Source organism: Phlebotomus papatasi, chromosome 1 (assembly GCF_024763615.1).
Source record: "Phlebotomus papatasi isolate M1 chromosome 1, Ppap_2.1, whole genome shotgun sequence".
Classification (NCBI taxonomy): Eukaryota; Metazoa; Arthropoda; class Insecta; order Diptera; family Psychodidae; genus Phlebotomus; species Phlebotomus papatasi.
The window spans coordinates 48,090,186-48,115,867 of record NC_077222.1 but is presented as its reverse complement, the minus strand read 5'-3'; the positions used below and the strand labels follow the sequence as shown (position 1 = coordinate 48,115,867).

The window sequence follows — 25,682 nt, the reverse complement described above, 5'->3', positions numbered from 1 at the left end:
AATTTTGTGTATTGGAAATGTTGTGTATTGGCAAAGTTGTGTATTTTCAATTTTATAAAATGGCTTCCTGTCTATAATTTTGATTGTAGAGCAATTTTGTTCGGTTTATTTGTATTATCTGTGATATGTCTCGGTATTAAACTAAGAAAAAAAAGAAAAAAAGAATAAAAAAAGGAAAAAAAAATAAGAGAGAGTCTGAGACTTGAACCCATAATCTTTGCGTTGATGGTCTCGTGTTTTCTGCCTGCGCTACCGACTTGCTTACTTCTCTTCAGCAAATGGCCAAGAGTCGCATCGTCAATTTTTCTAATTTACATGATGCTTCCTCTGTTTTCTGTTATTACATAATTATTCCTAATTTTTCACGACTGAGGCACATTTTAAGAATCCAATGAATGATTCCAGAAGACAATTAGGCAGTTAAAAATGCAAAATCTATCTGAAATCTTAGAAAAATTGCAATAGTAAACAATAGAATTTTGACAGTTCTCACACAAATTTTCCAATACACAAATTTCCTTACACAATACATAATTTTACTAGCATTCTGTTAGTATCGTACCACCACTATGATAGTAATTTTACAATTTACAACCATATTGCTTGTGAATTTACACAACTTTTCAAATACACAACTTTATTTCTCACACAATTTTTTACTGTGTACAGTAAATTTTTTCTACAATCCTCCAAAATTGGAGTGCAAGTATGTAACTTCAGCTACACATTGACGCTGGCTGTTTTCTACAACATGGTTTTTCTCTCATCCTTTTTTTTTTTTTACTAATTCCACATCTTAAATTATTAATGCTTTGTTTTCTTTAGTTTATTAGGAGTATTCATTCTTTCGCTCGCTTGAGTTCTTGAAAAATTTTTAATACATTTTCCACGAAAATTATACTAATATGGATTCCTTTTCTAACCACATTAACATACAACTTTTAACAAAATAAAAAGAAAACTGTCATTAATATCAAAATTATTAAAAAAAATTACTAAATCTTTAATATAGGAGACATTTGAGAAAATTTTACTAAGGCAAATGAATTGTTTTTTCTGCGACCGTGTTTTTTTACTTCAAAATCCATTATTATTGAAACTTTCAATATAACATTTTTCTGTATTTTTTGATGAGCTAGGTTGAATCATTTTTGAAAATTCTTATTATTCTGTCGATAATTGATTTGTTTCTCGTAATCTAGGCAAAACAATTTACTCTATTTTTTTATATATTTGGTGGTAACACCAGTTCTTTCAACCTGCTTTAAATTCTAATTAAGAGTAGGGGAGACTGGGGCAAAAAGTCACAAATCGAAAAATTCAAAATTCAATATCTTCCAAGGTAAAAAAGATAGCGACTCAATTTTTTTCTATAGATAGCCTCCATAGACCTTCTTCAATGTCTTAAGTTTTTTACAATTCGAACAAGGAATTTAGAAAATAAAAAATATCGAAATTTTTAGCCCTATTTTTGAAATATTTTCCTTGAAGAAAATAATAATTATTACCTACTTATTTTCCAGAATTGATGCACTGGTGAAGATTTTCTAAATAATTTGTATTCTTTGAATACGAATCTGCTATCTATTTTAGAATTTCACAAAAGTTTTTTTCTCCAGAAATCCTTTTATTAAAAATGGCCAATTGGGGTAAAAAGTAACAAAAGGTATAGAGCAAAAAGTAACAAAAAAGTGAAGCAATTTCTGATGTCTCACGATGAAAAGAAACATCATCACCATGTCTCGTCGGTTGTCGTTTGCATTGGTCAAACGATGTGCAGTCTTTTGTGTTTTTGTTTTTCTAAAATAGCTTGAAAAGCGCTTTTCTCATTTTCTCACTTTTCTCGCAGAGAAAACGGTGTTTTACAAAGGTGTAGATGAATAAATTTTCTATGAAAATATGTCCTCTAGGTATTTTTTCAAATTTACGGAAGCTCGTAATGAAGCGAATCAAAATATGATAATACCCCATGTCTGGTACTATTTGCCCCAGCATTTTTGGGAATAGTCACAAAATTGCCTTTTAGAAATTGGCTCGATAAACGTATTTCCTTACAAAACAGAGAGATATTACTTTCACAAAGTTGTAGAGCGGTAAATTTCCTATAAAACTGCGCTTATTAGAAATTTTTGAAGCGCTCGAGTAGCTTGTAAAAAAATAAAATATCCGTTTTGTGACTTTTTGCCCCAGTCTCCCCTAAAGAAATGGTCTTTAAATGGGTAAAAATTTCTAGAACCTGTCATATTCGTGAAAGTTATAAACCATCAAAAATACCTAGTACACGGTCATGTTAAATAAAATACTTCTAGTTATTACAAAAGTTTTATGTTAATGTGCTGTAAGGATTAATTTGTTTTGTCTATTGGATACAACAAACATATTTTCACAAAAATTTACAATCAATATTACTCTAATATCCTCGAATAAAAGATTTTTTTAAAGTAGACAAGTGGTAAGGTTGAGGTGTGGTATGTCCTCATTCTAATACCAAATATGTAGGTTAATTCGAAAACATTTAGGTTATTTTAAACATAACCCTAAAAATCAAAGTTTTTCCATGTACAAAGTTCTCAATCAAAACCGTTTTGATCAATTTAACTGCGACATAAAATTCGATTAGTTTTTTTTCTTAATTTAAAAGAATCAAATTTGAGATAGCTAAAGTTATAAATAAATATTTTTCCAAATAAAAGAATCAAGCTCATTATTGATAAAAACATAACTTAGAATATTCAGTAAATAAAGCTCAAAACTAATAAATTTCTCACTCTGATTTTGATTTATCGTAGAAGTATAATGCTTAAAAAGAATAATTTAATATAATTTCAAGAGAATTTTTGGAAACTTCTCATTATTTTCCCTCAAAATTACAATCTTTCTAGGTTATGTTTTCATAATAACAATTAAAAAAGGAAATGTTAGGGTGTTTCTCTTTATCATTATTCTTCCTTAATAAAAATATATATCAGGAAATAATTTTGTATTGGGAAATAAATTTAGGGATCTTGACTATTTTTAACACTTTTACAATGTCGGACATAACCTCACTTCCCAGCGAGCACCAAATGCTAAATGATTTCAATTCAACTGAAAACATATGTATTTTCAGCTAATTTCTGCTAACCTTAAAACGACACTTGCTAGGTAGTCCCATTTCGATTTATTTCGTTAGCACTTTGTGTTCGATCGATTCAGTAAAAATATGCTAAAAACGCTGCTTTTTTTAGCTAACTGTGCTCGCTGGGTTGGCATCCAATTGTTTTCGAATTTGCAGTTTTTTTTTCAACCGAATTTATATTTCATCGAATTCTTTAGGGACTAAATAATATAAAAATTTAACCTCGATATATTTAATTTATTTAAGCTGTTTTAAGCTTGTTAATACACAGCCTTATAAAGAAAATCTACTCAATTACTCAAGTATTTACAGTGAATACGCCTAATATTCCATTACCGTATATTCATTTATCATTGAGAGAAAGGGTTTTAAAAATTCATTTGTGGTTGGAAAATAAATTACTGAAGTAGCATGAAGCGACTATTTTAGTTAAATATTCATGATAAACATTTTTTCCCATAATTTTTCATTAGAATAATATACGGCAATTGATATTAATTAGAGATAAAGATATTCAATAGAACAAAAATGGTATGGAAATAAATTATCAATTATCATGATTGGTTTTCACAATCGAATCCAAAATACTGATTCTCACATTTTTTTTCATTCATTTCATTTGATGTCTTTTCCTGTCTAATCCTACATTCTTTTCAATAAACCTGATACAAGTAAATGCACATATACGCTAAATATACCGATAAAAGTTTAAGAACCCTTTTATATATGCATAATCTTTGGTCCTCATTAATACCGTCGAAAACTTCAAAAATCGTGATTAAACACTGGTTTTTATCTCTATACACTATTCACTGATAATCAGTCAATAAATTGCTCCAAATATGTATAATTCTTCTGACTATCTCCAACTATGTAAGATAATTGAACGAATTACCACATTTCATTTCATTTTTTTTTTGTTCTAAAAGGTATATATATCAATATGATTCATCTAGCGCACGTCTACGCCAAAAAATTTCAACTATAATTTCATAAGGAATTCTTGTTCAATATGCATTGATTTGTTTTAATCACTATTTAGCGTGTGTTACGTTGTTCAGCTTTGTGCTACAATTTTCATTTAACTTGCAAAATTTTGCTTTCTTCACTTTCCTTTAACTACCTTTAAAATATGCTAATTCTCATCTATTCACAAATCTATAAAGCTATTAATTTACTTTTGCAACTGCTACTCTCCCACTCCTTCTGCAAATTCTTTGCATATTCTGATGGAATATCTTGCAAATCATTCTGAAAGATTAATAGAAGAAGAATATTTTATTGCCCTGTTCTGGTTCAATTGAGAGCAAGTAATTAAATGTGAATTGGATGAAGTGGATTATTTAATCAGCTATTAAAAGCTATAATTGAATTTTGACCATGCAATTTGCCACATTAATTTCTCATTTAGCATTTTGGATTGTATGAAAAGCTTTTATTCTAAAAGAAAACAAAAATTTGTGTAATATTATATGTATACGGTTAAGGAAGCAATCATTTAGAATTTTTGACGCGGTTTCTGATTATTTGACTGAACTGAAATTACGTTTGTCTTTTTTTAATGTATCATTCCATTCTACCTTCTTATAGGATAAGTATACCAATTTTCGGCCAGCATTCAATTTCGGACACTTCTTTTGTTCCTCAAATTTCGATTTTTTTTTACTCTAGAGTTCATACAATGAAAAACAAAATAAAAAAAGTCGCTTTGATGACCGAGATGATGTGAAAAAGACTGAAAGAATACTGAAAGGGCAAGAAACTATGAGAATCAAGGTGGCCGAAATATTACCCAAAGATATGTCTATATTTTTATTCATTTTAAAATATATTAGATATGATTTTAGAGAAAACAAAGACGATAAAACATCTATAAAATTCCAAGCAATAGTTCTTAAAAAAGAGTAACAAAAAAATTCAACTTGTGTTAAAAATATTGCACTTAGAACTTAAAGCTTTAGCGCTAATTTGGACATTGCAATGAAGTCGAGCACCATCGTTTGTGTCCTTTGTGATGGTTTGCCATAATAATCGATGAATGCCGTTTATTTGTGTATTAGAATCGTGGCATCAAATGGATACCAATGCGCAGAGTCTCGTTCAAAATCCCGAAAACCAAAATCCCGTAAGCCCAATTGGTCAAAATTCCGAAAACCAAAATCCAGAATTCTTAAGAGTGTCATTCATAACTACCCTCACGCACGATTTCAGCTGCGCTTGTTGGAGGTAAAGCGAAACGTTCTGTGTTTTATGAAATTATACTACACATTATCCTCCATATAATTTCGTCCATTTTAAGATATTGACCATTCAAGATTTTGACTTTAACGATTTTGGTTTTTTGAGATATTAGTTTTTGGAGATTTTGATTTGCAGGATTTTGGTTTTCAGGAGTTTGACTTTTCAGTTTTCGGCTTTCGGAATTTTGACCAATTCGGTATTTTGTTTCTTCAAGATTTTTAACTATTTGTGATTTTGGCTTTCGGGATTTTGGCTTTCGGGATTTTGGCTTTTCGGTATTTTGACCTTTCGGTATTTTGCCTGGCATCGCAATGTACATATATCAGGAAATTGTCTTACAAGGAGCTCTAAACCTGTAGACACGCAAATATTTCTATAAGAAAGTGGTTCAAGGCAAGATCATGTCATGACATATATTATCTAATCTTGCTGGGTTCTCCCTATGGAATATTTTTCAGTCCGAAAATAGCATTAAAAAGTAGAAAACTAACGATGTTTTGAATTCGACACATTGGTAAATTAATTTGAAGCTCATTAGATCGGGTAAAACTTAAAAGAAAGTCTCAATTTTTACGAGTATTAGTACTCATCTTTCTTTATCAAATATCGCACAAGGAATGAAAAAAAAATCACAATGAAACAAGATGACCACAATCACGCAGAAATAATACAATTGAATTGAGGGAAGAAATGCTGCAGTTAATAGCCAATTTTTAAATATTTATGATTGATTTAAACTTCTAGAAGACCTAGAGGGATTTCATGACGTTTCTAACGAATACGAATTTGTTCAAATCTATTGATAAATACGCTCACTGGCCTCACTGGTAATAAGTTTACAATAAAGATTTAATGATAAAGTAAGTTATTGAAAGTGAAATGGTGCTACTCATTGTGTTTTTTTGGAAAATTGTTTGATAAATCTTCGGAAAATTTTCGTCTAATAATATTTTTGTCAAAGTAAATTTTTCTTTAAGGCCTCTACACATTGGGAACAATTTGACTTTTGACGTGTCTACCTACAGAAGTGTGGACGATTTCCTTCAAAAGAGCATTTTTGACGAAAATTGCTCTCAATGTATAGACACCTTTAGTCACAAAATATAACAAACTAAAAAGTGTGTTTTCTGTCTATCCAATATTGCAAATTTTGTGGCTTATTTTTTTACGTAGAGAATTCAATGAAATAAGAAAAGTGATAAAGGATAGGAATGACTTACCTTGTTAATTTTTTTGCGCGGATCGAAAGCCATACCAAGATTCTGCATTCCCTTTGCCAACTTTGAAAGTGGACTCGTGAGTGTCTTCAATTGCTTTAGTGTCGTCTCACTGTGCGATCCACTCAGATTGAGAGAGAGATCTTTTTGGGACTTTGGGAGACCTTCAACTGCCCCAGCACCAATTTCACTGGAACTTTGGCTCAATTTCATTGCATTTGGTTTATCACTGGATGGAGTTTGTCCTTCACTCGTTGAATCATCTTTGGATGCATTCACATTTATAGTTGGGATCTCTTTTCCTGTTTCCACGCATTCTAAAAGTATTTATTAGAGTATTTTAGACAACGTGACTCAGTCATTCTTCACTCATTAAGCTATCTACATATCATGAGAAAACTCTTGTCAAAAATAAGTTTAAAAGTGATATTGAAGAAAAACATCTAAACATTCGCGATAACTTTCGACAAAAAGCTAATTTTTTCATGAATTTTCTCCATGAAATTCCAAAAAAATCGTATCCAATAAAATATTTTTCTTCAAAAATTTTACTTCAAAAATTACCAGCTTCAAATTCGAAAAAATACATCAGACATTTTTGAGAGAATTTTTGAAAGAAATCAAGACCATTCGAGATTTTTTTTCATGAGAATTTTGCATTGTAAAGGGAATTTATTCAAAAATCGTATCCAATTTGAGATATTTTTCTTCAAAAATTACCAGCTTCAAATTGGAAAAAAATACATCAGACATTTTTGAGAGAATTTTTGAAAGAAATCAACACCATTCGAGATTGTTTTTCATGAGAATTTTTCCATTGTAAAGGGAATTTATCCAAAAATCGTATCCAATTTGAGATATTTTTCTTCAAAAATTACCAGCTTCAAATTGGAAAAAAATACATCAGACATTTTTGAGAGAATTTTTGAAAGAAATCAACACCATTCGAGATTGTTTTTCATGAGAATTTTTCCATTGTAAAGGGAATTTATCCAAAAATCGTATCCAATTTGAGATATTTTTCTTCAAAAAATTTACTTCAAAAATTACCATCTTCAAATTGGAGGAAATTTCTTAAGACGTCTACACATTGAGAGCAATTTTCGTCAAAAATTGCGTTTTTGACAGAAATTTGACGTTTCTACCCACAAGGCTGCAGGGAATTTCCTTCAAAAAAGCAATTTTTGACAAAAATTGCTCCCAATGTTTAGAGGCCATTAGACTTTTTTCATTGAATTTTTGAAGAAAACCAACACCATTCGACTTTTTTTTCATGAAAATTTGTCATTTTACTGCTGCTAAAGTAAAAAAAAGCGACATCTCCAGAAAACCACTCTTCTTTCAAGTTCTTGGAAATTTTCCACGAAAATTCACTGATTTTATTATTACAATAAACTATCACAAACACTTCTCACTTTTCCCTGATAAATTTTCATGAAAAACAATCCTTAGCATAGGCCCTTGCGTAATACTACCGAACAATTAAAATTTTTTGAAGCAAATTAAATAGATTGAGTATCTTGACGCATTTTGATACGATTTCACTCAAATGTGCAAACCATTTACTTCAAACTACCCCAATTTGACAAAAAAAAATCTCTCATAATCCGTAGACGTAAAGGCATTAATACTCCATGTGAAAGCTCTTTTCTTCGAAAATTTAATAAAAATTTGCACTATTTTTCTTGATGAAAGTTTTGAAGTAATTTTTGGAGATATGCAAGTGTCACATTGATTGGAACGGATTTCAACAAAAAATATTTCAAAAATTTTTGAAAGGAAAATTAGTATTTTGAAGAAAAATTCCGACATATTGGATTCCTATTGGGTTTATTTACTACTACTAGGGGGAAGTGGGGCACCTTTGAAATGGGGCAGCTTTGAAATTTAGCTTTTTTCTCCTATTTTTAAATGAAACTGAACCTCATTACGATATAATTTAGCTCAACAAATCAATTCCGAAGCTAAATTACATCTTGATAAGCCTCAATTCCATTTAAAAATAGGAGAAAAAAGCTCAATTTCAAAGCTTCCCCAATTCAAAGGTGTCCCACTTCCCCCTACTGAGGGCAGAAAAAATGAGCTTTAGAATTTTCTTACCTGCAGCTTGTTCAATATTCGTCGGCTCTGACATTACAATCCCAACACTTGGCAGAAAAACATTTTCCGAATAGAGTGGATTTGTCTGGACAAATTCACTGGCATTGGGCTCATAGATGCTACAGTCATTTTCATCTGACTCTGAACTTGTTTCTCCACCTTGGATGCGACATTTCTCCTTGGCATCTCCTTTGGCTGTTGTGTGGAAAACCGCGGAACTTTTTGCACTCTTGCTCTTTCCCTTTGTCGAATTGAGAGTCTGACCGAGTTTTGAAAACTGTCCAGCCACATTACTCAGTGCTTTGGAGCCAAACTGTACAAGTTGCGATTCACTGAGATTCCTCGGAACTCCCCTAGGAACATCCAAGACTGTTGAACGACTTTTGCGCCTCTGCAGAACACCTCCACAGAGGAATGGCACATCAGATCGCCCACAACTCTCCAGAGCAATCCGGAAAAACTCCACAATGGCATTTAGTGATTCTGTCATCTCTTCATTCGTCTTGATAATGCTGGCGGTATTATTGAAGAATCGGATATTGGAGGAACGAAACATGAAGCAATCCTTTTTTGCATTCTTCAGACAACTTATCCGAATGCATGGATGAGCTGCAACACTCCCCTGAAAGAGCTTCGTTTGCTGCAACATCCCACACTCAATCATCTCTATCTCACCCAGGCCTACTCTGTCAAAATGAGCAATCTTATCCAGATGCGCATCATATTCAGCTACCATAAAACAATCATCTGCCAGAAGGAGAATTGTGTCCAGTTCCGTTTCACTGGGATCTCCAGTACGAGGATCAGCATTAATTAATCCCCATGCTCCAATGGGACATTGAGAAGCTCCAAGCATCAGCAAACGACAGTCCTCAACGAGCAATCTAGCATGTTCTGCCGCCTCAATTGCATCATTCTCATCAATTCCCTGCTGACCACCCAGAGCTGTTAGTAGTTCGTCAGATATCTGATTGCCCTGCATCAGGTCAATGGTAGCTTGACGATAGGTATCCCGGAATTGAGCCAGATAGTACCTATTGGCCGAATTCATCCCATCCCTCATAATTCCAGCAAAATTCCTCTCTCCCGTCCGCGTAAAATCCCCCTTAAGGGCCTTTGTACCCGCATACTGTCGACTAACAATATCCCCATTGTTAGCCCACAACACCATAAATGACTCCCTCAGACGATCCGGAAGTGTGGTGCATGGAGAAACAATTCCCAATTTAATCAATTGAGCCTCCAGTGCTACCTTGGCAAGAGCCGTCTGCACAACATTCGTACGATCGAGACAATCCATACAATTGACACGAAATATTGCTTTTTGATCACAAATAGTTCCTTTGGCATCGCGCCAGTGGAATCCCATAGAATTAATCTCATTCATCAGTGAATCTGTGAGAATTGTCACATTCTCATATCGCATGCCACGACTGCAAAACACAAAATAACAATTACAATTTAAAATACTTCCGCTTGAAAATTGTACTTTTTTCTCTCTCTCTCTTTCTTTCTTCTTTTTGCTCACCAGAAATTGTGAAAATCAAATACAACATATGTTATATTCTCATTGTTGTACTTCATGGTATGTCGTGCATAAGCATCCCCAATAATCTTCTCCTTTCCCGCCTGATCGATGAGATTAATTATACAAATGGACCGATAAATCTCCAATTCTCGAGTAAAGTGCTTCTCAAATGCAATTTGTGTTTCAGCAGCATCTGCATATAGCAATACAATAATATCCACCTTAATCTCTCTTACAATTTCTTCCAATGCTAATAATATCAAATTACTAATACAGGATTGTTCAGTTAATTTATTACAGTATTTTATATTACTGATTTATTTGAAATTCATTTACTGGGCTTAAGAACTTTTATCAATTTTCTTTTGATTTTTTAACTGAATAATGCGGCTATAATTGGATATTATTTTAAAAGTTTAATATTTAATATTTGATGTGGAAGTACATGTATTTAACAAACAAGTGGAAATACTTAAATACGAACTAAAATAAATCGAAACATTTCCCCCATTTGAGATAGTGAAAGCTTAATGATTTGAGTCTAAGGGCCTTGACAGACTTTAGGATTAGCCGAGAGACGACTTAAGGTAATTGTATTTGAAAAAATGGTTAAATCGCATTTATATCATTTTCCACTAAGCTGTATTTCAGCTTAAGTCGTAAGTGTGTCTAGGGCATAAGGGTTTTATACATTGTGAGCAATTTTCGTCAAAAATTGTATTTTTGACAGAATTTTGACGTTTGTACCTACATACAACTGTGCAGACGATTTCCTTAAAAAAAAGCAATTTTTGACGATATTATGCTATGTGCTTCCAATGTGTGGAGGCCTTAAGAAACTTTCGTCAATATTTAGGATATTGAAGCAGGGACCATCAAGCCTAATAAGAAGTAAAGCTATTTTGCACTTTTTCTTGTAAAAAAAAATTGCAGATATTGTACAACGCCTTAAACAAATTTGCCTGTAGTTCTTGTATTATTTCGGCGGAAATATGTATTTTTAGATAGCTTTTAATGCACAATTTCGAAATATATCAGACCTATCAGACAGATAAGTCAATTCTCTTTAGGAAAAAACTTGCCATTAGTCTTCAGTGCCTCTATGCAAAACCGTATGGACAAATTAATGTCGAGAGGCCCCTGATCGAAGCAAATAAATTGCTTCGGGGGAAGTGGGGCACCTTTAAAATAGGGATTTTTCACCTATTTTGAAATGAAACTAGGCCTTAGCTTAAATTAATACTATAATTTAATTCCACAAACCATTATGAGGCTGATTTATTTGATGATAATACAGGCTTCAGACGTAAGACTTAGCTATATGGCTTAACTGCTCTAATTTCTTATCAATCACGATTTTTTGGCAAAATTTAACTTAGGATTGGATTATTAAAGATAAGAGACCTATAGATACTCAAAAAGCAATAAAATTGCTCGCTATTGGGGATTTTGAGACCTTTGGGAACTGGGCTAAACCTCTAGTCTGAAGACCGCCTAAGGCTCAGTTCCATTAAAGCAGAGATGGAAAAGTGTCCCAATTTTGCGGAGTGCTCGAACTCACGAGAAAGAGCTATCCGTGAATTAAATTTTCGCATGATTTTTGATAATATCGGTTTATTACCAAATTCGTATTCCCTCAAAGAAGCTCAATTTTAAGGCTATTCCAATTCAAAGGTGCTCCACTTCCTCCTACACTTGTGTACGTGCTTGTGAGCTACACATGTGAGCTGTCAAATTTCTTCAATAATTCCAAATATGGACATAAATTTTTCTTATGAGTGACCATTGTAGAAATTCTGTTTTTTTTATTTTTTTTATTTTTTATATTTTTTTTTAATTTAAAAATTTAATTTAAAAAAGATTTAAAGGCTAATGAAGCTTCATCTATTCCAATCTTGCCTAAAATTTTACCATATCTAATGACCTCTACACACTAGAGAAATTCATGTCAATATTCAAGAGTCAATATTTCCTATACATAAGTATCGTGAATTTGCTTCAATACGGATATAAATATAAATTTCTTTAGTGTGTAGAAGCCATACAGGCTTGAAGAAATTTTCCAAATTTAAATTTAAGATTTTTATTGGAGAATATAAATCGACCTTATGACTTATTATAGTCTTTAAGAACGAGAGGATCCAAAATAGGGGGTTAAATTTTTTTCTGACTTTTTAGAGCGAAATATAGCTTTAGATGGCCATAGGAAACATTTCTGTAGGTCACCAATGACCCAATTGACCTCAAAAAATTATATCTGACCAGCAAATTGGTGCTTTTTCTGCGTACATGTGTCTTTGATGACTATTAATCTCTTGGGGCTATTGTAATAAATTTTCGTCAAAATCGAACAAATTGACTCCATTATTGTTCCATATTGAAAATGTTTCATATTGATGATTTTTTTTATATTTCAAGCGTCTTTTATGGCCTCTACACGCTAGAGAAATTTATGTCCATATTGAAGGAAATTCTGTTTGTAGGAGAAACTTTTCAATATGGATATAAATTTCTCTAGTGTGTAGAGAGGCCATTGAATATCCTGAATTTTTATTTGAATGTTCGAACTCTACGAAGAGAGCAGTATGTATAATCCCTCTATTTTTTCACCCCCCTCCCTCCCCCAAATCTCCATCTTCCGCCCCCGGAGACCACTTTTGTCAACATATCTTCACGTTTCGGGCGATTTCTGAGAACAGTCGTCACACTGTTTCTCCACCTGTCCGTCCGGCTGTCGCTAGCTCTAGAGGCCAAACGGTAAGAGATATCGATTTGGGACCTAAGGGGGGCCCTCCCATAAGTCGACCCAAGGATCGTTAATATGTCCCTCATTTTCCCCCACCAGTTTTTTTGGGATTGCTTGAAAACGCGTCGTGAGATTTTTTTCATTTTTGGATATATTTTGGAGATTACCCAGGTGGACATTTAGCCATGTGCGACAATACCGTTGGATCATTTCTAATAACGGTTTTCAAGGTCAAATGTTAAAAAGACACTAGAGTGCGCAAAAGACACTAGAGTGGTCATGTTTGGGCTCGTTGGAAAGGTCTTGGAATTTCTTATAAAACTAAACCTGTTCCAATTGGTTATGAATCGGTTTATTACCGGTTTATTACAATAATTAATTTTTATACGAAATTTAATTATATTACTCCTGAAGTCTATTTTGGGCAATGTTTTGAGTGATTTATAAGTCGGTTCGGATCGATTGTGAACCGGTAATGAACTGGTTATAAACCCATAAGTAATTTTTGTCCGAAAATCGATTTTATTACTCTTAAAACTATTTTAGGGATCCTTTGAGTGATTTTTAAATCGGTTCAAATCGATTGATGACCAGTAAATGGTAAATAATGCGAAAGTACTTTTGAGATATAGCATCTAAGTCACGAGTTAGTGCATTTCGCAAAGCCTGGGACGCTTTGGCACCCCTTATTTAATTAAAATTAAATTCAGTCAGTTGAGTATTTTACATTAAAGGGTAAGTTAATTTTTTGACAGCTTTAATTAAAATAGATATCGAAAAGAGTGAATTAAGAATTAGCAATAACAAGGCAAGGCTAAAGAGCTTTTTGAGTCATTTAGGTTGTTATTTGCTGACTAAACTGCTAATTAATAAAAGAGTTTTATGACAAAAAAAGAGAATTTGAATTTGATTGTTTAACGTTTAACCAAATTTGATAAGAGCGATTGATTTTTTTTTTAAATTCAAATATTAATCACAGATTTTTGCACCTAGGGAAAAGCGCGACACTTTGGACGACTCAAGCTTCGGACAATTCATTTTTTTCTCTATGTTCTTTATGGATTTCGCCCATAGGTCGTTTCTGAAAAATTGAGACATTGTACTAGTTATTAAAATATAATATTATAATGGACCAAATTCATTTTTAACGCATTGAAAAAAAATTATTTGTGTGAAGTATAAATCGTCCGAAGGTAGCGCGCTTTCCCCTAGGTTAAAAAAAATAATAAAAATAAGCAAAATGAAAATTTAGGATTTTTAAAAATTTTAATTCAGAAGTTCATAATAAAAAGACATAATAGAAATGGATAAGATGGACATGAGTAAATCACTTGATGAAGAAATGTTAATTTCGATTTATAATCATTTATTTTTCTGATCTACAGTAGACTCTCTCTCAATCGGGAATATGGGGCAAAATGTCATCCGGCTTAGCGATAGAATTGAGCGTCAAAGCCTTTGAAATCTCCACAAAAAGCGCTCAATTATAAAGAATCACGATAAAATAGGAAGAACTACAGCGAATTTGAGCGAATTAGCTTCATAATTAAACGTGAAACTTGTCAACAAAATTTGTCGCCCGATTGAAAAAGAGCCGATTGAGTGAGAGTCTACTGTATAAAAGTTTGTCTGAAACAAAAGGAGCAACTACTTCAAAAAATATCAAAAGAGCAGAATTATATAATGGTTTGTTTAGAGAACATGAAGATAAATAGATAGGTAGGTAATGTAGCAGTAGCAGAAGTAAGTTTTATAAATAAATTTGCAAATCCGCATATAGAAATCATTTTCGAAATTTTATAAAAGTTTAAATAAAAATGTAAAAGTCCAAGTATTTTTTGGGAAAATGGATTTTTCTTCATGTCAATGTCGTTTTATTAAAAAATTACTTAAAAATGTCATAATTCCTTCTTAAGATAATATTGAAGGAATTATCATAACAAGCACTATGAAAACTTTCACATATTGTCTAATTATCAAATAATTTAAAATGAATAATTATTATAAACATTGTGCTTCAGATTTATGAATAAGAAGTAATATCTCTTAAATTAAGAGAAGTACCAGAAAAATTATTCAAATTGAAAATTTTTAGGATAATTTTTTTTAAAGACATAATTTTCTTAGGATTCAAATCCCAATCTCCGTAAATTTCTAAACAATAAAATATTATTTAGAGCTTTTGTTGCCTTAAAAATATATTTTAAAAATTACGATATTGAGTTGTACAATTTTGCTTATGGGACACCCTGTAGTTCCGTGTGATTTATAGAGAGCCAAGAATTAAATTAAAGCACACAATGCTGAAATAAAGAAATAAAGTGTACACTCACCTCTATTGATTCTTGGCGGAGGACGATACTTGAACCCAGGCTGTGTCCAGTAGATGGGAACAGAACCCCGAATTTGGATGAAGGACATCTGATGAGATCCGAAGGAGAGAATTTGCTCCGTTTCTACATAATTCGCACAATTTCCATTTTCATCAACGCCACGGCGTTTGTACCTCGTTCCAGCCCTGAAGCGTGATCTCCTGGAGATTAGTGCTAGAGTAAAGCACTCTTTTTCCATCACACAGTGCTCCACTTGTACAAAACCCTGGATTATTGGCAAGGCCCAAGACTTATCCTTTCCACAGAAAATGAAATATGTTAGAATATTGAGAGTTTGGGGGAACTAATTAAAAAAGTTTCTTACTGTAAGCTTGAGAATGTCAGAGAGCATGTGTTTGTTCCAGAAGAACCTATCGTCCTCCTTCTCACTCCCTCGTCGCTGGAGACTCTGTGTGATATCAGCTGGGGGGAAAAAGTGGAAAGAGGGAGAGGATTTAATTGGAAATAAGACTAGCACAGCATGGGATTGAGAGAAAAACCTTCGGTGCAGAAGTAGAAACTGTCGGTATCGTCAAACATCCTGTGGAGCTCTTCTGTGACTTTCTTCTCAATCCGTCCAGCATCTCTGATGCCAACTGAGGACTTAACTTGGGTGGAGGCAAGAAGGGCGGCATGCTGAGTTGAGCTCTTTATAGTACTACTGGCACTCTTAACTGCTCCCCAGGTCTTATTCATCAGCTGAGAGCTCTCTAGCAGTACATTCGACCGGGGAACCTCACTCTTCACAGTGCTATGCCTTGGGCAGGGCGATAGGATACTTTCTGGCTCTTCAGCATTGAGCACAAGCACAGACTTTATCTTGTAGACAATGTTGGGTGGATAGATGACACCTACTGGAATAGCTTCCCTGATCACCATTAGGTGTGGCTCATAGACTCCAGGGAGCTCAAGAGCCCCGACAATTCCTGCCGTGAGCCCCAGACATTCAATATCGTCCACACAAGATAAATCACACCCTGAAAAAGCGTGGGCAGTTCAAGAGTGTGCAAATCCCACCCCAGAAATATCCCCATTGACACTGAAATTTCACTTTCATGTCGCATATGACCCCCTTGCGTGAGAATTACCACCAAAAGAGGCACAAAAAGTTAGTGTTTTGGGGCAATTGTGCCCCCAGAACAAATTTGCATGACGAAAATCGATTAAATGTGAATCATCACAGGAGCCACCTTTGTTTTCTCTCACTCACCATTTTCCGCCCGGAATTCTCCCGTGACACGATTCCACCAGAGACTGCGGTCCTTTTTCACGAAAATATAGTGTTTGGTTGTCTGGAAGAGCTCCATTTGTGCCTGAAAAACTCAATTTTTCCACCACGATCGAGCACCATAAGCACTGAAAATTTTGTAAACACTGGAACTGGGGGGCTGTGAAGACACTAACGCCGCCTGCTAGAAATTTTTTGAGACAAAAACAACTTTCAAAAGAAGAAGTAGAAGAAAAATCAGTGACATTTCTGGAAAAAAGAAAAACACTATCAAACGAAAATATCAGCTTTTATTGTGGCAAATAATCTGCATTCTACTAAAGATTTTACCTCAAATTGTCATGCTAAACGTGAGTAACATACCCAATTGTTAATCAGTGAAAGAAATATCTCACAATAGTACATTTTGGCAGTGAAAGAGGAGAGGAAAGTTTGAGGAAATTGCATCAGCTCATGAGAAAAAATGTCAGAGAGCAGTGCAGAAATAGGAGCTGCAGCTGGGGATTTGGGGCCCAAGGGACGCGAAGATGGGCGCTATTGTTGGGTCTGCTTTGCCACAGATGATGATGATGCACTGGCCTTATGGGTGCAGCCTTGTAAATGCAAAGGAACCACCAAATGGGTAAGTAACCTTCAGAATGGGTGACCGAACGATATGCATTCAGGACAGTAGAGCATCATACAAACATTCATATTTCGTATGACTCATATAAATTATTGGGATTTGAGCTATTGCGATTAAATTTTTAAGACAACCTTATCACGGTATTGAATCAATCCCTATACTTAATAGCCAATTAAAAACTTTCATTGCTATTTGGGATCATTTTGAACCACATGAAGCATATGCATCATGGAATGTTTTTTTTGTTTGATGCCAGTTGCAGTTTGCGGTATCAAGTAGGCAGATTAGGGGAACTCTCTAAAAAAAATAAAAATTATGAAAAATTAGAAGTCATTATAAAAGAATTATATCTAGAATTGACGAATTCATAGGAAATTTATTTGATTAAATTTCGATTCCAAACTGTAAGAATGAAAATGCGTAACCAAAGATGAATTTTTTTATAAAACTTAAAATTAAGCCCTATGGTATTTCTTGATACTTATTTATTAATACTGATGAAAAACATTCAGGGAATGTTCATTGAATAGCAGAAAATCGAGAAATTTACAGTAATATTGCTTAAAAGTTCAATAATTTTTTTTTAATTTAAAAAATCATCCCTGATTATAATAATTTAACTCCATGAGATCTATTTATGAAAAAAAGAAATGATGAGTTTATAACGGTGCAATTTCATTGGATCCAGTTCTGCCACTAGATTAGTTGCAAGAAAATTTAATTAAGAAAGTGCAGAAAAGGAATTCCTATTAAGACGTAGAACTCTTGTACAATCCTTATTTGACTGATTAATTCGTCCTACTGATTTTTTCCTACGATATTCTAAAGTTATGCTTTGCTCTAAAGTCAGAAAAAGTGATTTTTTCTGACCACCGATTTTTGATCTTCTCGTCCTTAAGGGTTAATTGATGAAAAGAAAAAAAAACATTACTTAGGGTAAGTGTGCCAAATTTCGGCATAGTTGCATGCAAGCACCAAAGTCTCAAGTTTGAAATGTAATATTTTCAATACAAATTGATTTTTTTATTCTTTCTTTTGTAAGAGTGTTGCTTGGAGCCTTGTAAAGAGTTTACCGTCTTTATTTACTCTTAAATCATTCTTAATACATTTTAAAATGAATAAAAATATAGACATAGATTTGGTGCCCTATTTCGGCCACCTTCATTCTCATAGTTTCTTGCCCTTCGGGAATTCTTCCAATATCTTTTTCACGTCATCTCGTTTGTCGAAGCTACATTTTTTGTTATTATTTTGCACTAATCTCTAGAGTACGTAAAATCTAAAAGTTTATGGAAATTCGAGGAACAAAAAAGGTGGCCGACATTGCAAGCTGGCCGGAATTTGGCACACTTACTCTATCTTTTATTTTTGATATATGAAAATTCACTACACACAGAATAAAATATTTCGTAAAATTGTTCGAAAATGTTTGTGAATTCCTGCTGTGGACTTACGAAATGCTCATAATTCGCATAACCCACAAAAAAGTTCGTCTTTTTTTACAAAGATTGTTCGTAACAAGAACAATTGACAAGCACTTTTTGTTCTTTTACAAATATTAGTACGTAAATGTTCGTAAACGCACAAAAAATGTTCTTATAATTTTGTCATTTGTTCGAAAATTTTTGTCATACAAACAAAAATGTACGAACGTTTTTGTGTAAAAACTAAAATTTTTTACGAACTATTATTGTGGGTTATAAGAATTATGAGCATTTTACATAGCACGAACATTTCACATAAAATCACGAGCATTTCATAGGAGCAATTCACAAACATTTACGAACAATTTTACAAAATACTTTTTTAATAATTAATAATAATTTTTAATAAACAATCACAAGACGTTTTTTTGTTCTTTAGAATTTATTGTTCTCTAATTTTCAACAAAAAGTCAAATTTTAGAATGAAGTTGCCTGAAAGGCTTTAGTTTCACTATGCCAGCAAGATTTAAGAATGATGCAAAAGTAAAGTTTTTCAAATAAAGATTCACATTAATGCACAACGTACAATAACTTTTGTTTGTAAACATGTTTTCAAAATTTCCTATAAGAGAGAGTGAGATGACTAGATCTAGATCTCACTCACTCTCATCGAAATGTCAAAAACATGTTTACAAAACAAATGTTATTGTGCGCTGGGCATAAGGCGTAAAGGTGGAAAACAAACAAGAAAACACGTATATTGACAATGAGAAAAATTCCAATTTTCTAAATAATTAATTTTGGGTTTACTAATAGTAATACTGCCTCTCTTTAATTTCGATTTAACATGTTTTGGAAATGGGCCTTATAATTAACTGATTACGTGGATCAAAAAGACTGAAAAATATCATATTTTCTCTATTTTTTTTTTCAACATAATACATTTTTATTAAAATTTAAGTTCTTAAGCATCTAAAAGAACAACATTTAATTATTTTTAATTTTTAATAATTTTAATTAATTAATTAATTAATTAATTTTAATAATTTTTAATAATTAATAAAAGCTATTAGTTTTTTTAATTTTCGTTTAAAAATCTTAAAAATTCAGCCGTTCAAACCTGTTTTTCGGAGACCTTTTTGAAAAAAAAACTTGCTTTTTGGTGGACAAAATTACTCATTGTCAGAGTATAAGTATTCATCTGACGTCAAAAAAATTTAATATTTCCTGTTGACTGACGAATTAAACTCGTACTTGAACCAGAACATTTTTTTAAGTGAAATTTGGATTTTTGGCAAGATTTTATACAAAAAAGACTACAATTTTCTGCGTATTTTACACCACGATTTGTCTTGTAAAATAAGTTGTGATCAAAGTTACAAAAAAAAAAATAAGTTCGACTATGAGTTTAATGCCCAACTCACAATAACTTTTGTTTTGTAAACATGCTTTTGACATTTTAATGAGAGTGAATGAAACCGAGATCTAGTTATCTCGCTCTCTCTTATAGGAAATTTTGAAAACATATTTACAAACAAAAGTTATTGTGCGCTGAGCATAACAGGAAATATTTATTTTTTTGACATCAGATGAATTATGCCCAACACACAATAACTTTTGTTTGTAAACATATTTTCAAAATTTTCTGTGAGAGTGAGCGAGATAACTAGATCTACATTTCATTCACTCTCACTGAAATGTCAAAAACATGTTTACAAAAGAAAAGTTATTGTGCGCTGAGCATTATACTCTGAGAAATCTTGTCTACCGAAAAGTATGTTTTTTTTCCCAAAAACCGTTCATAAAAATCAGGTCCCAACGATTGAAGTTTTAAAATTTTAAAATGAAAATTTAAGAAAATATAGTTAAAATGTTGTGCTTTAAGAGCTCAAATTATTATTTTTTATTTTGTCAAAAAAAGACGTAAAGAAAATATAGGGAAAGTGATCATGCTTTATACTGTAAAATGATTTTCAAGATTTGTGATTATTTTCTGATTACCACACAAACCAAAGTGATTCTTCCACTATGACAAAAAAATGTCTCACTTATTAGGTTCATAATCCCGCCTCAAATAGTTCTTGAAAAACCTTAGATTTTCCTCAAGAAGAAAATGGAAATTCAGTGGCGATTTTTATACAAGTTGGGTCCGGGGCCTTCCTGTATAATAATTGATTCGACAATTCGGAGGCCCATTTTCGCTGTAAAAATTTCACCGGATACAAAAAATTGCACATCAATATTTAGACGAAACTCTAATCTATCTGCTTAAATCGTTTGTACGACTGGTTATTAGTTTTAAAATCACTTTTATGTAATTTTTTCTAAGCCATGTTTTTATGAGATTAGGGCACTAGCGAAAACCATTTTTTCACTTTGAGTCCAAGAAAATGTCAATTTACATACAACCTTAAAAGTCGATAAAATTGGAGGATTACAATAGGTGTAATTATGAAAGAATCACATCTAATGATAGAGTTACCACTTTTAAATTATCATTCATGGACCCTTTTTAAAATATAGGATGGACACAGGTAGAATTTATGAATTTGTCACCTCCCTCAAAAACAGTGTTCCCAAGTAAAAATATTTTTACATAAATATTAATACTGATGAACCCTCTATGTGCCTATGATAGTATTTTTCCTGAACAGCGACATTAATTAAGAAAAAACTTATGAAATATCATGTATTGAAATTACAGTTTTGGACCTATTTTTGATTTTTGCTTCCTGAAACTAGGAAAAAAGAGCTGGGATCCTAATTTTTTTAGGAAATGTGTGTCTTAGGACCAGCTATTAAAATATATTGCTAAGAGTCACAACTATTGATTAACACAAGAAAAAAAAATAGTTATTATCAAGCTTGGATCGTATCAAGCATGGTCACTTTCCCCTACTGTTTTTTTGGTCTGCGAGACCCACGTAACTGCTTGAGCATATAAAAGTATACAACATTTAAACTATTTTTAAGCCTATGTTTAAACTACAAAATATTCTTAAGAAAAATTATTTAAAAGAATCCGCTATTGGGACTTTCTTTTTTGGAAAAACTTACTTCGCGGTGGACAAAATTATTCAAAGTGTCTGAAGTTACAAAAACAATATTTCATCTAAGCAGAAGAGTTAATCTCGTACTTCACCAAAGGATTGCTTCCTTTCTTGTTTTTTGATTTCTTGTTCATAAATTATTTTACCAGACAAAACGTGGTGTAAAATATGTCGAAAAACTTGCGAATTTTCTCGAAAAATTGGAACTCCTTGTTCCCGGACCAATGGCCAATTTTTCGTAGTTCGAATGATATGTTAGTGTCTTAAAGTATTTCGATTAGGTACTTTAAAGAAAACAAAAACATGCTTTTTAGTAATGGTTCGAAGAAGCGTGACTAAATTGAAAAGTAAATTGCTGGCTAAAAAATCGAGAAAATTTTTTTCTTTAAAATTCCAAACTTTGCCTTAGATTTCTCACAATGTGATGGGGTCTTAATTCCGTTTAAATATTATTTTTTTCTGCAAAATATAGATTTAAAAAAACTGCTATAAATAATTTCTTCTATTATCAGATATACTGATATCGTGGCTAAAATTCCGGATATGACCAATCAATCAATTAAAGAATTGAATAAACGGAATAAACAATAATCAGTAACCAGTTTTACTTATGCTCGTAAAATTTGGCTTAAGAAACAAAGTAAAAGTTCAAAATCACCCTCTATCAATTTATGTTCTTAATTTATCTTGATGTTTTATACATAATTTTCCGAGTAAAATTCACAATGGGCCATGAAACCTTGTATGATTATTAAATAAAATATCCTGGAACTAATGGGCAGGTTCACCAAGTGTGTCTGCAGCGTTGGGTGGATGAGAAGCAGAAGGGAAATTCCCTCAAGTGTGTGGTGTGTCCTCAGTGTCAGACAGAGTACATAATAGTCTTCCCCAATATGGGACCTATGGTGAATTTCTTGGAAATAATTGACACACTCATCAAGCGCCTGAGTCCCTTCTTGGCTGCTGGTGTGGTCGTTGGTTCTCTCTACTGGACGGCCGTTACTTATGGGGCCATAACAATACTGCAAGTAAGTGTTCTCAATTACACATGAAGCTTATCTTCTGCTCTGCTCTGGGTGCTCAAGGAAACATTTGATGGGATTTATAGGTGGTTGGCCACAAGGAAGGACTGTCCGTGATGGAGAACTCAGATCCACTTGTTCTCTTAATTGGTTTGCCAGCTATTCCAGTTGGATTGGTGCTGGGTAAGATGATCCGCTGGGAGGATGCCATTTTGCGGTTCCTTCAGAATCGCCGAACAGTCGCCAGGAAATTTCCCCTTCTCAATTTAGTTCTTCCAATTAGGTGAGGTCTATTTCGCTAAGGGGATTGATTCTTTGTTTTGTTTTTTTTTTTTCGAAGGGGAAATTATCACAAAAGGATTTTTTTTTCTAAAATTTTGCAGCGAGAGTGAGGAGAATGAAACCAGTGAAAGTTCATTAACAACGCCAATTCTATCAGATCCTGTTTCAGCCACAAGAATTCTCTGTGGAGCCATTCTATTGCCCACAGTTTCCTCAATTGTTGGCCGTATTTTCTTTGAGTCAATTCAAAATAATTTGCATCGTACAATTATTGGTGGATTGGCATTTATAACTGTAAAGGGTGCCCTTAAGATTTACCACAAACAACAGCAATTCATCCGGAAGAAACAACGAAAGATCCTGGACTACAATGAGGAAAATGTGACGGCGTATGTAAGTAAAAATCCAAGATCCTCTCGTTCAAATCAGGCTCAACAGCCGTAAAAGACAAAGGAATTGTTTCGTCCATTTTTCTTAGGTGATTTGAAAAAGAAAAAAAATGGATGAAAGAAATTTATATTGCGATAAAGACACAATTGATTTCAGCAAGAAATATTTTAAATATGTCATATAGCACATAAAATTCTATTTCGCTGTTAAAAATTGTTTTATTTTCAAGATGTCTTGATCCCAGTCCATATGAAAATATGAGGCACATACATGCTATTAATAGAGCAATTTGTATTCTCAAGAAATTTCGCAGCATAATTTCTTATGGCGATTCCCAGTGATTAATCAGAACACGTGACAATTATTAGTCCCATGATGAATTGAATTATTAATAGTAACGCCAATTACGCTTAATATTTTAAAACGATGTGCACATTAGTGAACGCGGTAAATTATTCACAGTTTAAATCTGAGTTGAGACTATTCTGTCCGATAGATTAAGGCGTGAGATAAGATTGGAAATTAAATTATAACGCCATTTCAAAACATTTTTTTTACACTGTCGGATGTTTCTTATCTCAATTGCAATTTTTAAGAAATTGTGATAATTTTAGCTACGAACAGTTGCTGTATTGAGACCTCATTGTCAATTAATATTGTGCTTAGATAAAGTTCTTTTCTTAAAAATACACGTTTCATCTTCGAATTTCAAAAGATACAGTTATGCGCAGTTATAGTCAAAATAATAGAATCCGTTTAGAAAATTGTAGGTGTGAATCAGACTTGAAAAAAATTGATAATGGACAAAAACACCTAATAAAATGATACCGTTTCTTAAGGCTCGTAGTGAGTCGAAAACGAGTTGAAGTGCACATAGCAATTGGTTGAGATCAGTGGCAAAGACAATCAGAGCCAATGACCCCATAACTCAGTTGCTAGAGCATTCATCTAGATAGCGAAAGGCCTACAGTTCAAGCCTGGGTGGAGGCAGGAAGTTTTCCCTGTCTCTATATGGGTTAAATTTGTGAGTTGGGAATCATTGGTTCTGATTGTCGCCTCTCTTTGCATAAACATAAATTTTTTGGGATTAAGTACCAAGCGGACTGAAGTCTGTTCAACACTTTCACAATAAAACTATCTAGGGGGAAGTGGAGCACCTTTGAAATTAGGATTTTTCATCTATTTTTAAATAAAATTGAGCGTTATCGTGATATAATTTAGGTTCACAGATTGAGAAGCTAAATTACATTATGATATGGCTGAGTTCCAACAAAACATAAGAGAAAAATACCAATTTCAAAGGTGCCCCACTTCCCACTAATGATTGTATTTTTTGTAAGGTACAATGGGATAATTTTGAAGAGAATTTTTGAATTTTGAAATTTCCTCACTATTTCAAATGAGTAAAAGAAAAGACCACGAAGGAGTACTTTTCATCTTCTTTTTTTGTGGTCTTCTTTCACTGTTCAAAATTGTTCAAAATTATCCTAACGTACTCTACTTGAAATATCATTATTGAAAGTAGTTAAAATGGATTTTTTTAAACAACACCTTCTCTGGTCATTATTTTACAAATTTCAAAATTTGGTTAAAACGTTGTTATTGAACATTGTTGGTAAAAAGGCCTTTGATTTTTAGTCAAGAATGTAATTGGTTTATTAGAATCAGAGCTACGTTGAAAGTACTGAAAAACTGCGAAATTCGTGTTAGAAGAAATGGTTTTGTCGAAAATTCTATATTCCATTTTTCCACTCAAAACATTTCACACAGTACGTAATTAGATCTGAATTTGAATGTAGACGTAAGGTGACCTCACCAGACAGTCATGGATAGCAGCTCACGTGGTAAGATTTAATTCAAAATAATGATTTTTTTTTATTGAAATTGACGAAATTGTGAGCATTGAACGTGAGAGATTGAACGGAAGTTGAACAAATAGGTACCTACTACTAGCAGTAAGTAAGAATGGTCCTTAAAGCCGAATTTTTCCTTATTCTGCGCAAACGCCTGGCAAGTTGGCCTTTTTATATGAAGCTATTTGAAGCCAATTCCTAAACTGATCTCGGACTCAGCTCACAGTGCTCCGAGGAAAAAATTTATTTTAATAAAAATTTAGTATATTTATCCCTCCATACGGAAAGGTATCTTATAATATGGAAAAACTTCTCACTTTTTAAATATTTAGCATAACGGTAGCAAGTGCAAAAAAATTCCCATATAAATTTAAATCGAAGTATGAGAAAGTGACTTCAAATTTCAGGCAACTTGCCAGAGGGTTGATTCTGCATACAAGACTGCAAAATACTACATAAGGGATATTCAGTTATCGGTGAAATCGG

The 25,682-nt window shown here is 32.9% G+C and overlaps 2 protein-coding genes across 2 annotated transcripts; one reads left to right on the top strand and one right to left on the bottom strand.

Annotated features, from left to right (window-relative positions):
• Nucleotides 1-811: 811 nt before the first annotated feature.
• LOC129799826 (phosphatidylinositide phosphatase SAC2) lies at nucleotides 812-16,747 on the bottom strand. Its single transcript, XM_055844058.1, has 8 exons — nucleotides 16,533-16,747; nucleotides 15,823-16,299; nucleotides 15,648-15,745; nucleotides 15,284-15,578; nucleotides 10,205-10,397; nucleotides 8,677-10,109; nucleotides 6,580-6,893; nucleotides 812-4,369 (listed from the first exon to the last, which is right to left on the bottom strand). Exons 1-8 carry the CDS (start codon nucleotides 16,627-16,629, stop codon nucleotides 4,277-4,279), a joined length of 3,000 nt encoding a protein of 999 aa, XP_055700033.1. The 5' UTR covers nucleotides 16,630-16,747; the 3' UTR covers nucleotides 812-4,276.
• A 5-nt stretch (nucleotides 16,748-16,752) lies between these two features.
• Nucleotides 16,753-23,556, top strand: LOC129799828 (E3 ubiquitin-protein ligase MARCHF5). The gene is made up of 5 exons (XM_055844060.1): nucleotides 16,753-16,900; nucleotides 16,964-17,172; nucleotides 22,432-22,677; nucleotides 22,758-22,954; nucleotides 23,055-23,556. Exons 2-5 carry the CDS (start codon nucleotides 17,014-17,016, stop codon nucleotides 23,395-23,397), a joined length of 945 nt encoding a protein of 314 aa, XP_055700035.1. The 5' UTR covers nucleotides 16,753-16,900; nucleotides 16,964-17,013; the 3' UTR covers nucleotides 23,398-23,556.
• The last annotated feature ends 2,126 nt before the right edge of the window (nucleotides 23,557-25,682 follow it).